Source organism: Triturus cristatus, chromosome 8, assembly GCF_964204655.1.
Source record: "Triturus cristatus chromosome 8, aTriCri1.1, whole genome shotgun sequence".
NCBI classification, from domain to species: Eukaryota; Metazoa; Chordata; class Amphibia; order Caudata; family Salamandridae; genus Triturus; species Triturus cristatus.
Genome location: NC_140591.1, coordinates 1,679,233,741 through 1,679,247,852, shown reverse-complemented (window position 1 = coordinate 1,679,247,852; position 14,112 = coordinate 1,679,233,741). Strand labels below are relative to the sequence as shown.

General features: G+C 46.0%; 1 protein-coding gene across 2 annotated transcripts in view; it reads left to right on the top strand.

The window, feature by feature from the left end:
- The first annotated feature begins 814 nt into the window (after window positions 1-814).
- Window positions 815-14,112, top strand: part of LOC146808584 (uncharacterized) — a 64,629-nt gene continuing 51,331 nt past the window's right edge. For both annotated transcript variants that reach the window (XM_085623606.1, XM_085623605.1), the window contains exons 1-2: window positions 815-962; window positions 5,777-5,827. In XM_085623606.1, coding sequence (XP_085479732.1) covers window positions 884-962; window positions 5,777-5,827 — 130 coding nt within the window. In that variant the 5' untranslated portion in view covers window positions 815-883. The remainder of the gene's footprint in view (window positions 963-5,776; window positions 5,828-14,112) is intronic.

The following is a 14,112-nucleotide window of genomic DNA, read 5'->3' as shown; positions in this document are numbered from 1 at the left end:
ATGTAATGTACGTTTCACCTTTAGAATGCTGAAATATATCTCAAACATCATGAAATGTACATGTTTTCAGTTTAGAATGCAGAGATATCCCTCAAATTACTTGCAATGTATGTTTCACCTTTAGAATGGAGAGATATCTCACCAATAACATAAAGTCTGCATATTTCAGCTTTAGAACTCAGAAATAAACTTTAAATACCATGAAGTTCACATGGTTGATCTGTAGAACGCAGAGATGCCCCTCAGTTTGCACAGTCGATGGAGGTACTTTCAGCTAGTAAGCCTCTCTTCGGTACATTTCCCGCGCAGGTTCAGGGCTCAGTAGAGTCGGTGCTGGTTTTCAGTTCAGCAGTCACTCAGCAGAGATCCCTCACAGGCTCGGCCTCAGACTCGGAGGTATCGAAGCTCTAGGCCTGAAATATCTTCTCCATTTTACAAGCATGGTTAAGCATAACATTACAACGACGTGAGTGTGTTCAGGATCACCCGGGGTGTCAGCAAGGCGCTGGGACTCTGAAGCCCAGACCCCCGCGTGCTCCCGCTGCCCGCTGTGTGTTACCTGTCCCAGGCGGCGGCTCTACTCTGGAACTTCGGTTTCGAGGAATCTCTTCGTTAATCTGATTTCTCGTGAGAGTTTCACTCAAGCAATGATTAACAGGTATTGATAATGGAATTCGAAGAAACTGAGCCCAGAATGGAACCTGTCATTACGCAGGGAGTCTTCCCTCCACCACAAATTGGTGGGTGTGCCTCCAACCCGCCTTGAATCCGGATTGATGTACAGGAGTGATTGACAAGGCGGACTGACTGCCCCACCCAAGGAGAGCTTAAAACCCACCGGGGGCTCAGCCTCGGAGCATTCAGCACCGTCCCCAGCATCACCATGAAGGCTGCAGGCTGCCTCCTCCTCCTCCTCGCGGGGGTCACCCTCTGGACCCTGGAGGTGTCCTCAGCGCCACCAGGTGAGAGAAGCAGAACTTTCTTTTGACTTACAGCTAGTCTTCCAGGAGCTGCGTGTGAGGGCTGGTTCATGACTGCAGCATGTCACCCCCCTGCCAGCACCATCACAGCAGGTCACCCTCATGCCAGCACCATCACAGCAGGTCACCCTCCTGCCAGCACCATCACAGCAGGTGACCCTCTCGCCAGCACCATCACAGCATGTCACCCTCCCGCCAGCACCATCACTGAACATCACAGCATGTCACCCTCCCGCCAGCACCATCACAGCATGTCACCCTCCCGCCAGCACCATCGCAGCATGTCACACTTCCGCCAGCACCATCACAGCATGTCACCCTCCTGCCAGCACCATCACAGAATGTCACCCTCCTGCCAGCACCATCACAGCATGTCACCCTCTCTCCAGCACCATCACAGCATGTCACCCTCTTGTTAGCACCATCACAGCATGTCACCCTCCCGCCAGCACCATCACAGCATGTTACCCTCCCGTGAGCACCATCGCAGCATGTCACCCTCCTCCCAGCACCATTACAGTATGTCACCCTCCTGCCAGCACCATCACAGCATGTCACCCTCCTGCCAGCACCATCACAGCATGTCACCCTCTCGCCAGCACCATCATAGCATGTCACCCTCTTGCTAGCACCATCACAGCATGTCACCCTCCCGCCAGCACCATCACAGCATGTTACCCTCCCGTCAGCACCATCGCAGCCTGTCACCCTCCTGCCAGCACCATTACAGTATGTCACCCTCCTGCCAGCACCATCACAGCATGTCACCCTCCTGCCAGCACCATTACAGTATGTCACCCTCCTGCCAGCACCATCACAGCATATCACCCTCCTGTCAGCACCATCACAGCAGGTCACCCTCCAGCCAGCACCATCACAGCATGTCACCTCCCTGCCAGCACCATCACAGCATGTCACCCTCCTGCCAGCACCATTACAGTATGTCACCCTCCTGCCAGCACCATCACAGCATGTCACCCTCCTGCCAGCACCATTACAGTATGTCACCCTCCTGCCAGCACCATCACAGCATGTCACCCTCCTGCCAGCTTGGACAAAGGGCACTTCTTGCCCAGTGCCTGTGCTGACAGCTAAAAGGCTGCAGACTTTTGCCTGCCTCACAGAGGGTGCAGAATGACGTCATTATGGGGGACAGAAACTTTTTTTGCTGGCACTTCCAAACTTTGGAGCTCTCTTTCACTGAAACTGAGAATTAAAAATGACCTGTTGTCCTCTAGGAAGGCAATAAAACCATGGCTATTCAATCACTAATCATTTTTTCCCTCCTGGCAGTTCTTCTCTCTGAGCTAGCGCCTAGACACCCCTGGCATTAGATACGTTCTATAAATCTGATTTTCACTTCAGTTCATTTCATCATTGCCACCCTCCTAGACAGCAGCCAGGCCTCACTAAGGTAACATCTCGTGTACTCTAGACACCAGGTCTGAACTAGAGGAATTACAGGATTTAGAGAGATGTATTGAGGGGCATGGTGAGGGAATGGTGGAGCGTGACATCCGTCCCGAAAACGCAGGGATGCGGATCATTTACAAAAATACAGCACATGCCTGCATTTTCCCTGCGCTGGCGCTAAATTCAGCTGCCTAGCGCGAACACAGGCACCTGTGCACCATAGTGCAAGGGTGCCTGCATTGCAGGGAATGATTGTTCATGTGCAGGAATGTGTCCCTTCCGGCACATAAACAATCACAAACGGCGATTTGTAACTCCTATGTGTACTGCATTGTGCAGAACACATAGAACTTGCAAATCGTAATTTTTTAATGACTGTATATGTGCAGGAAGGGACACCTTCCTGCACATAAACAATCATTCATGGCGATTTGCTGTTTCTATGTCTGCTGCACAATGTAACACACATAGAAACAGCAAAAATGAAGAGAAATAAAGCATTTCTCCTCATTTAGCCATGTTAAAACCAGGTTTTTTTTGGTATTAATTTTGGCGCAGCCTCCTATTTACCCTGCTCTTGTAAATATGGGCCGGCATCAAAATCAATGGGTGCTGCAGCGAACGCCAACCGCAACACCCATTGCCCGCCCCTTTCATGCCAAGTATAGCGTGAAAAGGGGTCTTATTTACAAGGCATGTAAGGTGACTTAACGCCAGTTTGTATATAAGGCAAAGCCCATATTGCCATTGGAATGTCTTTAAAAGTGACAGCCCTGTTGTGATAGGGGCTTGTAAATATGCCCGAGTGTTGTGTTGCTATGACGCAGCAACAGTGGGTAATAGAAGTCTTTTACCAGGGATGCTGCCGCATAAACCCCAGGCTGTTCTGGCTGGGCTCTCAGAAAGCCTTTCTGATCAGCCCGGGAGCTGCAGTGAAGGGAAGGCACAGAGAGTCTGACCACATGCGCCTTCATTCGTTCTGCGGCAGCACGTCCCCCTGATACTCTTGGCAGCATGCTTTTAGATCTGAGCCAGAGGCAGCTTTAGCTGTTTACACACAAACTGATGTCTATAATAAATAAGTATTGGCAAAACCATTAGTCCTGTTGTTTACTGCCAGCCCACTGGCTTTGCCATTCTTTTTTTTTTTTTTTAATAATTTGTAAATCTTCATTAAAAAATCATTTCAAGAATGTCTGCCTGAGCATGCGTATGGACATGGCCCTTTCTTTTAATGTTTTTATAATAAAGTTTGAAAGAAACATTCAAAGTGGTCAAGCAGCGCATGCGCCTGGCCACACACATTCTGTATCTTTCAATGAGATTTAACCCACTCACGATTCATCTCCCGGACATGGCGCATGGACTGCACGCGGTGGCGGAAGTTGGGCAGCAGAGTCTAGAGAGCGACCAGGCTTGCGCACAATAAAACAAAATAAGCATAGATCAGCACCATGGTCTGGGACAGGTAAGGGAACTCTTTCTTAGTGCAAGTACCGTTCAAGCGGAGTGGCACCAGGCACAGTGAAGGGGGCTGATGGCTCAAGTGGGCTGTCCTAGGGCTCCACGGTGCATGCTGGGGTGGGTGGTCAGAAGCAAAATGTGAATAACACAAGAAAGACCATGGCTGAAGAGGGCTCTCTGAAACCCCATGCAAGAAGGTAGATCATTTATATCGTGAAAGAGAAATCGAAAGTGTGCAGCCGTTTTTATTGATTTTACAACATATCCAATAATCAAAAATATTTCACTAACATATACAAAATACAAGGGGCCACGGCACACCAGCCCTGGCACTGAAATGTGCTGCTTTTCTCGTGGCTGGGAGCAGGTATTGTTCAGGAATACTCCGGGGCAGATTTATGTAGCACTTGCGCCACTTTTGCGCCGCCGTTGCGTCACTTTTGTGACGCAGCAGCGGCGCAAATCCTGCGCCATGGTGCGGGGTATTTACAACGTGACGCATCTGGGAGATGCGTCACGTTGTAAAGCCCTGCGCCACATGTAGGCGTTCCAGGGCAGGTGGGGGCGTTCCGGCGCAGGAACGCCTCCTAAAAGTGGCTGAGTGAAATCTACAAGATTTCACTCAGTCACTTTTAGGCCCATGCTGCGTCTAAACCCTGCGCCTGCTTGAAGCAGGCGTAAGGATTGACGCAGCATTGTACAGATAGGGCCCCCCAGAGCATTGCTGGAGCTGCGTCGCGCTTGCGATGCAACTCCAGCAATGCGCCACTTTTACGGCACAGATGCGTCACGCATCTGTGCCGTTTTTGCCCCATGGTGCGCCGCATTATAAATGCGGCGCATCCATGGTGGTGCAGCTGTGGCGCATAATAACTGGCGCATCCCTGCTGATTTGCAGGGATGCGCCAGTTATTATAAATCTGCCCCTCCATTCTTAGGGGCAGATTTATGACGACTGGCGCATCCCTGCATATCAGCAGGGATGCGCCAGTTACTATGCGCCACCGCTGCGCCACCATGGATGCGCCGCATTTATAATGCGGCGCACCATGGGGCAAAAACGGCACAGATGCGTGACGCATCTGTGCTGAAAAGTGGCGCATTGCTGGAGTTGCGTCGCAAGCGCGACGCAGCTCCAGCAATGATCTGGGGGGCCCTATCTCTACAATGCTGTGTCAATCCTTACGCCTGCTTCAAGCAGGCGCAGGGTTTTGACGCAGCATGGGCCTAAAAGTGACTGAGTGAAATCTTGTAGATTTCACTCAGCCAGTTTTAGGAGGCGTTCCTGCGCCGGAACGCCCCCACCTGCCCTGGAACGCCTACATGTGGCGCAGGGCTTTACAACGTGACGCATCTGGGAGATGCGTCACGTTTGTAAATACCCCGCACCATGGCGCAGGATTTGCGCCGCTGCTGCGTCACAAAAGTGACGCAACGGCGGCGCAAAAGTGCCGCAAGTGCAACATAAATCTGCCCCTTAGTGTGAGGCAGCCAATGGGTGGAGAACGCTGGCCCGCTGCTGTGGGGGAGGGGGGGGGAAGAAGCAATCTGTGAATTTACTCGAGCAGACCAATGGATGAAGAGCGCTGACTGAACAATTTGTATTTGTAAAAGATGCCAGAGATGTGCTTAGTCTCATCAAAAACCCCCATGAAACATACCAAACGGACTTGCAGGTGAACCTCGATGTAGAGGCGCTCCCCAGGCTGCCAGCTACAAGTGGTAGAGAGTGCCCTACGATCAGGGCGGCACTCACTCCAGCGCCACACGTGCCCTCACCGGAAATGTTTTCTAATTTGGTACAAACAATAAACCACATTTTCATTTGTACTATGCATTAATAAATATAATAAAATTATGAGCTAAGGTGTGCAGTTGAAGGATAGTTTGACATGTCTTTGCTTTCCATTCTTTTTCAGAACCTCATGAGGATCATGGCGGCCACGGAGGAGGTGACGCTGTCGGTGGAGGTGAGTTCGAACCATGAAGGACCCACATCCCACTCCAAGGGAAATAGCCAGGAGAGTGCTGTCGTAAAAGCATGCTAGTTTCCGAAAGAGTGCCAATGGCAGAAACAACAACTATCCCATGAAACTAATATCTGCCCAAGGTCTAGTTAGCAGGTGTACAACAGTGCCGTGTTATGAAGGCGTTTGACGGTTAGATATGTGTTAGTAAATACCCATCCCACAGGATGTACATATGTAATTAAGATTTTGTTAGAGCAGAGAAAGGAAAGCTGGAGTCAACACCAGCCGCACAAGAAAGCAACAAACAAAAGCTGAAGGCAAATACACCTCGGAGTGTGAACTGCATCCATTATATCGCAGAGGCCAGGTGGCCCTTTCCAAGCAAGCGCGCCTCTCCGCCGCGCGATGCCGCGATGCGCGCACCAGTGTCTGTCACACATTCTGCGCCTCACGTGTGTCTTCCTCTTTCTTGATGCGGCCGCATGTTGGGTGCTTTCGGTGCTCTGTTCCTGGAGGGCCACTGTTGGCATTTACGATGGCATTCAGTGGCGGTCTTGCAAGCATGCAGGCGTCGTTAGGGCTCCATCAGTCACACTGGTCTTTGCAGGGAGCAGGTTTGAAGGATGCACGGCACACACATCAATAAACGCCGCTGTCACTCACAACACACGTTTGCCACTGGGCTCTCTGTAAGGAATGTGTGCCTGCAGTGTTGTGCACAGTGTGCTGCGTGCACTTTCAGTCACAGGCTGCTGATAGCCTAGATGTGCACACAAACCTGCCTTAACATATCTGCTCCTAATCCTTCAGTCCTCGATAAGCAAAGGCGAGGCGGTGAAATGTGTTTCTGAGTGCGTCGAGGGTTAGTGGTGCCTGTCAATACAGGCCCCTTTGGGTATTGGTGAGCAGCAGTACCTGTCCACAAATGCACCAGGCCATTCGTGCCATGCTTCTCTGTAGACTGCAGCACAACAAATGGGGGTATTTTCTTTCTTTTTTTTTTTTAAAAGTGGCATGGAGAAAGCAAGCAAAAAAGAGGCTCATTGTTCAGAGAACTATGCAAAACGTCGGCGAGTTTGTGCGTGCCTATGTTTGTTTGCGTCAACACGTTAAATCCAAACTTATTGGCTTTGCTTTTTAAAATTTATTTTTGTGACAAGTGTTTTTTACATTGCTTTTCAAATATATTTACACCTCTATAATGGTAGATGTTTTTTTATATCCCTGCCCCTTTCAAAACATTTTACATAACTTGGAAAAAACGAATCAAAAACATCACAGTTTGCCATGTTGGCTGATCAATCTACATGCTCCACATCATCTCTGTCTCTAAGCGCCAGGGTACCCGATGGGTGACAGCCGCGCTATACAAAAGATCCATACAATACAATACTATACAATGTCCAACCCAGTTGGCTCTGCCAATGCTTCATTTATATTGCATTTTTTTCAGCTTTTATCGTGTTTGTATAATATCAGTTGCTGTTTTGAATTAAACATTATATATACTTTACTCCATTTGCGTTCAGTACCCCTTTCATCCTCTTGGGCTACAGTTCAGCTTCATATACAGTGAAACAAAAAGTAACAACCAATGATTAGATAACCCTGTGTGAGGCCACAGACAGAAAAGCCTCGCCCATAACTGGGTTTGACATTGAAGGAGTTTCCTTGCAAGTGGATCAGCCAAAAAGTAGGAAACCCCACTTTGGGGTCTGCTAAGGAACGGAGTGTGTGTGCTCCGCGCTTTGTGTCGCACACACTAGCAAAAACAATATGGGCGCTTGGCGATGAAAGTCGCCTTGAGTTCTGCATTCCTGTGGTTTGGAAATGATGGAGGGCTCTGATAGCTGTCAATGCCTTGTAAAGTTTTTGAGCCCATACATTGAGTGTGGCGCTCCATTTTGAAATAGGCGAACAGTGTTATGTTAAATTCTTATTACTGCTAATTCCTTACCTTGTAAATCTCCCCAGGCACCAGACTGGCTCCATAAACTTTAAAAAGCTCCAACGTGCCAGAAGGTTGGGCTTTCAACATCAAATGCCACTCTGCTCTACCCACTGACATAGTGACAAGAGCCTTATATATGTGCTATGCCCGCTGGCTCATGACTGTTTTGGGTTTTCCTGCTTCCTCGAATGCAGATCCCAAGCTCCGCTCCTTGCTGTTTTTCGAGTTCTTTCACAAAAAGTTGTCTCCATAAACGTCCTTGGCAGTGAGCCCAGATGAGTGGGGAGCTAAGCTGTACGTCGCCAAACACAGGCAATGGGGTTGGTCCTGCTCCAAGGTATCAGGCCGGTCCCAGTCCTGTGCACCCTCTTTAGGTGATTCCAAAAAGAAGTTGGGAGATAAGTCAAAGTAAGAACACAAGGGGCTTGTGGCCTCCTCGACATTCCAGGGAACGGTCTCCTCGTTGGTCCTGTCCACATTCACTCTGGTTTAATTCTGGAGTTAGTATGCCAGAGTTCCCCTGACCCTTATGGACTCCACAGCACAATGCGAGCATCAGAGAGGCCACGCTGCAGCTCTACAACATGGTCCTGGATAACTCTGGTGAACCTGTAGGTCCCACGGATCCCTTGCAGGTTTCAGTTGCCCCAGTAGGTCCTTTAGATTGTTCTGTTTTGCCCTTCAGTTTCTGAAATCACGTCTCACAGTCCCCCGTCCTTCGTTCAAACTCCACTGTTCTTTTCAAGTAAGTGATGTCTTTACCTGCGTGAAGGACAAATAAACTCATCCCTGAGATGGACATGGCCTTGGCTGCCGTTCCAAGTACTTTTTTGTCCCTGGGAAGGACTGGGAGACTGAAACTGATTCAAGACCATGGACTATTTAACTCATTGCTTAAGAAGGTGCAGATGACACTTGCCCCAGTTCTGCTGGTCTGGGGCTCAGAGGACCTGATGGTGACCCTGGAGGGGTACTTTCATGGGAATCTTCTGCAATACCAAGGGAGGTTTCGCTGCTTTGTGGTTGGGTCGGGGCACTTCAGTTCACAATTCTTCCCTTTGGCCCTGACAGTGGTCTCTCAGTTTATCACAAATGGCTTGTAGGTTTTGGCCCATCTTTGCAAGTTGATGACCTATGTAATCTCATACCACGAGGACTGGCGATTGAAGGCACATTCACCTCCGCTTAGCTTAGACCGCCTTTGACAATGAGACTATTGCCTATTCAGGGACTTAAATCATTGAACTCAGATCCCATCTTTTCCCATCCCTGATTTCCCTACACTGGTGACAATCTGGACATAGGGACATAGTCCGATGGTCCAAAACCATAGAGTCCAGACACTCTGGCTGTAATTCTTATGTTTCAAGTAAAAGCTACTCTCTCAGCCTGGATGATTCTGAGACTGGGTGGTCTTTTAGTGTCTCTCTTGCTGGAGGTGCCTCACTTTCATTAGCAATGCAACTTTTCACTGGGCTTGGCATTGGGGGATTGTAGGACAGCCGCTAGTTGCACTACCTCCCCGTGTGAGTATGGATGTTCATGTTTTTGTGTGGTAATGCCGCATCAAGTCCCTGGTAAGAGCAGCGCCTTAAATTTGTTGAATTGTACTTCCTTTTGAGCATCAGAGCAACGAGCTTGCTCTGCCATTCCCGCCAACACAAGCCCCGATCTTCAGGGGTGAGTCCTCGGTCAGATACACAGTGACCCATGGCAAGTGCGGTCCCACCTTTTCATGTATCACTATTGTATATTACCAGCACTCCCCCCGTGCGATCGTTTTGATGACAAGGGACGCTAACTTTGGAGGGCGAATTTTCGTCTAGTAGCACCCGCCTGTTCTCTAAGAGAGTGACAATCACAATGGATGCGCCGCTTGTATGCCTGATTTATTGTGCCTGCTATGAATAACTTCAAACCATGGGACACGACTCCCTATGTCACTATTACACATCAATGGCAATTTTTCGCACAATTCTGGCGATTGCTAGAACAATTTATGCTAGGTTGGAATCACCACCACCAGCACCATCACTGGTGGTACTCGGATGAATTTCAGCCCCGGTCACACAATCCAGCCATGGCCATCGTGACTGGCGCTTTCACTTGATTTTAGACTCCAGTTACTTGTAGCAAAACGACTGCACTCTGTGTCATGGATTTTTAATAAGACCTTGGTCCTCTTTGCTCTCTTTTTATTCCCCCCCCCCCCCCATTTCCCTTAGGTCTTTCACCTCGGGATCACTCAACCCGAGGCGTCTAACTGCTTCTGGTTACTAGTTTGGAAACCACTGAACCAGACCTGCGTTGGTGCTAAAATTACCCAATTTTCATTCCTTTGGTCCTGATGAAGTGCCACCTGACCCGTTAGGGGCTAACGTGGCATGAAACATGTCGACCCTTTGCACCACACTAGCCCTGGAGGAACATTATATCCAATTGGGGCTGATTACTTTTAACTAGGCTAGTGCCCCCTGGGAATAAATACATTTAGTTAGGACGGCCCTAGACCTATTTTAACCCACTCACTCACTGCACTACCAAGCCCACACTCCCGCACTCACCCTACGGCTTCATCCAAAAAGATCTCCACCAAAGAGCCCCTTCGTGGGTGCCCGTCGGGCTTTGCAGCGCCAGCCCGATGAGGAGCAAGGCCCAATGATGAAGCACGACATCCTTCGGGGTGTGTGAGGGCACTTTTTAGAAAAGACCTTTCTTCCTCAACCCTTAGGAACTGCACACCCCTGTATTCCCTACTACTGCCTTGGAGCACGTGTGCAGGACCTGCCTAAATATAGCTCCTGGTTCCTCTTGTTCTAAACAGCCTTTGGCTTTAAGCCCTTTCTAAATATGTCCCTTGGTATCTGGCATTTGACACTTTACAGTTTTTCTCCTCGTGGGTCTCTGAGACTGTCTGCCTTCGATGGAATTCTGGCTTCCTGTACGTATTTTCAGCTCTTCTCTGATCCAGCTAGTCCTAAAGAAAGTTGAACGTGATGAAGCAAATTCTCAGGCCCCTAAACCAGGCCAAGAGTTTCTGGTATTCTTTTTTTTAAAGTTTATTAAGTAATGAAAGGTAACAGAAGAAAAATAGCATGTACAATAATATTTTTTTTAAAAGTACAATACATTTCAATTAGATTATATATAATTATAAAAAGAAAGATAAGACCAAAATGCAATCATTATTAAGGAACACACTGTATGAAGTAAAAGGAAAAAAGGGGTGGGCGGGGGGAGGGAGAGGGAGAAAGAAAAGAGGGGAGGAGAATATATTACAACTTTATATCTCTAAAGTTAAAGAGAAATAACATATGCATAACATCACCATAAGCATAAAAACATATCATACTGTAATACAGAATACAACGTAAGGAGTATAATAATAAGCTAAGTAAAGAAGGAAAAAAGACAACACATTCCATTATGTAGGTTTCCGAACTTCATCCGAAGTATTGACCAGTACTGCATAGGAAGAAGCAACCGAAGTTAGGTAGGTGGACAAAGGAAGCCCCAAAAGACCTCTTTTGATAGATACAGATATGGGAGTAATATAATTAGTATCAAGTCTGTGATGAAAACAGACGGCGTTCCACCAAGCTCTAAAGGTGACTTTTTCAGCCTGTTTCCAACTAGACGTTATTAAATGGAGAGCCACTGCCAATAATAAATCTATTGACTTAAAATGTGATGGTGATTGGGGCCATAGAGGTGATAAAGAGCCTAAGAAAATAGAAGATAGGGAGAAAGGAACATCAGTTTAAAAATGTTTATTAATTTGAGACAAAATTGATTGCCAAAAACAAGAAATAGAAGGGCATTTAAACAGCATATGTTTTAAATCAGCATAAGTACTGGGACAAAACCAGCTTGTAGGTGGAGAGTCTGAAGTGAATGATGCAAGTTTAGCAGGGGTGAATAAGAGGCTTTGGTAAACAAAATAAAGGGGTTGAGAAGTGTTAGCAGCTCTGGAATTTTTATTAATTTTGAACCATAGTTTGTCCCAAATGAGGGTCGACCAGCACTCGGTTAGATCCTTTTCCCAAGCCAATTCAGCTTTCATTGTGACTCTGTCTGAGGAAAGAAATAGATGCTTATTTAAAGAGGAAGCTGAAGGAGAAGAGGTTAATAAGGAAAAAGGGTGGAGCATCTCAGAGGCTAATCGGGAGCGGATGGTAAAGAATCAAGATATTGTTGAAGAGAAGGAAGCAAATGACTATACTGTGCCTTAAAGGATGACGGAAGTGCAAATTTTGTTGGAAGAGCAGAAAAGGATAAGGGAACACCATCAAGTAATAGTTGTGAAATCCCAAACTACCCTTTGAGTCTCCAGGATTTCCAGTAAATGGTGCAGTTTTTTTATACGTAGTAAATTATTGTGCCAAATAGGTTGTTGATCTAATGAAGAGGGTGAAGGATAAGAGGAGGGTTAAAGAGGGATAAGAAGTCTACCCGTATGTGAAATAACTGGAGGGCGGAAAGAGGCAATAGTATTGGTAAAAGCAAGCGACTCTTTAAAGCCAAAAGGGTATATAATTTTTTTTTTCCATAGAAATCCCAATAGGAGGATGAATGCATTGATCAAGGTAAAGCCAACGGGAAGATTGTTTTAAAGAGTAGCGTAGTGGTAAAATTTAAAGTCTGGAATCTTAAGACCACCAGAGGAGTTGTCTGCTTTTAAAGAAATTTTGTTAATAGAGAATCAATCTTCTTAAAATAAAACCCAGGAATATGTACCGAGATCATTGAAAGAATATATAAAATCAAAGGGGAAAGCATAATTTTGATAGAATCTAATCTTCCCCACCAAGAGAGAAAAAGCGGATGCCAACGTTCAATAGAGTCAGTTAGAGTTTTGAGAATACAATAAAATTTGAATTTCAAAGTTTCTGAAATATTAGAAGAAAACCATAGGCCAAGATATTTTATTTTAGATGGTTGCCAAGAAAAGCCAGTAAGCATAAAATCGTGTTTAAGGCATAACATATTAAGAGGTAGGACTTCACATTTGTCTGAATTAAGCCAATATCCAGAAAGTTGAGAAAAACTATCCACTTGATTGAGAAAAGAGGGAATAGATGTGACTGGATTGGAACAATACAAGAGAATATCATCTGCATAAAGAGACATTTTGACATGTGAAGTACCAAGTTGGAATCCAGTAATCTGAGTGCCTTGTCTAATTTTGGTTAAACAGGGTTCTAATGCTAATATAAATAAGAGGAGTGATAACGGACAATCTTGTCTTACACCTCTGAAAAGAGGAAAATAGTCCGAGGTGTTACCATTAACGAAAATTGATGATCTTGGGCCAGTATATAATAAAGAAATAAAGGAGATTAATTTTGAAGGAAGTCCTATCCATTTGAAGGCCTGAAACATGAAATTCTATCCAATCATGTCAAAAGCCTTTTCTGCGTCCAAAGCTATAGCAGCAATGGGGTATTCAAGAGAGGAGGCTTTACTAAGGATGTTAAAGAAAACTCTGGAATTATCAGATGCTAGGCGACCTTTTACGAAACCTGACTGCTCGGGGCCAATAAGATTGGGTAATATAAGATCAATACGGAGAGTGAGGATCTTTGTAAATATCTTATAATCAATGTTAACTAAATAAATTTGGTGGTTATTTTTACAAAGAGAAGGATCTTTATTATCCTCAGGGATTAAACATATCATGGCTTCTTGAAAAGATTCAGAAGAAGAACCAGCTGCAATAAACAAATTAAAAAGAATAAATTTGGAAGAAGCAAGTTGGCAAAATGTGCATAAAATTCAATAGTAAATCCATCAGGACCAGCAGCCTTCCCTCTTTTTAACTCCAAGACTGCATGCGTGATTTCTGAAAGGGAGATATCTTTTTCTAAAGAAGCTAAATCCGTATGATGTGAGGGATGGGGGTCAATAGAATGAAAATAAGCAGAGAGGTCTTGTGAGGATGGGTGTTGTTCAGGAGTATATTATGTTTTGTAGAAGGAAACAATCTCGTTCAAAATGTCGCTGTCTTTAAATAATGAAGTACCGGTAGCGTTCCGTATGGATTCTACTTTAGTCCGTTCTCGTCATATTTTCAAATATTTAGCTAATAATTTCCCCATTTTATTTTGACCTCCATAATAACGACAACTACTTTTTAAAAGATAAGACTATGCAGCTTCTGTGGTCAATTTATTGAAGGTAGGTTTTGCATCAATAAGCTTCTTTAAAGATGATCCAGTATTTGAGTGATGATAGGTAAGCTTGAGTTGTTTAATTTTGGTAAGCAATTGGGTAGTTTGGGCTTCAAAATATATATTTTTTTAGAAACAAAATTCATTATAAAGCCTCTAGTTGC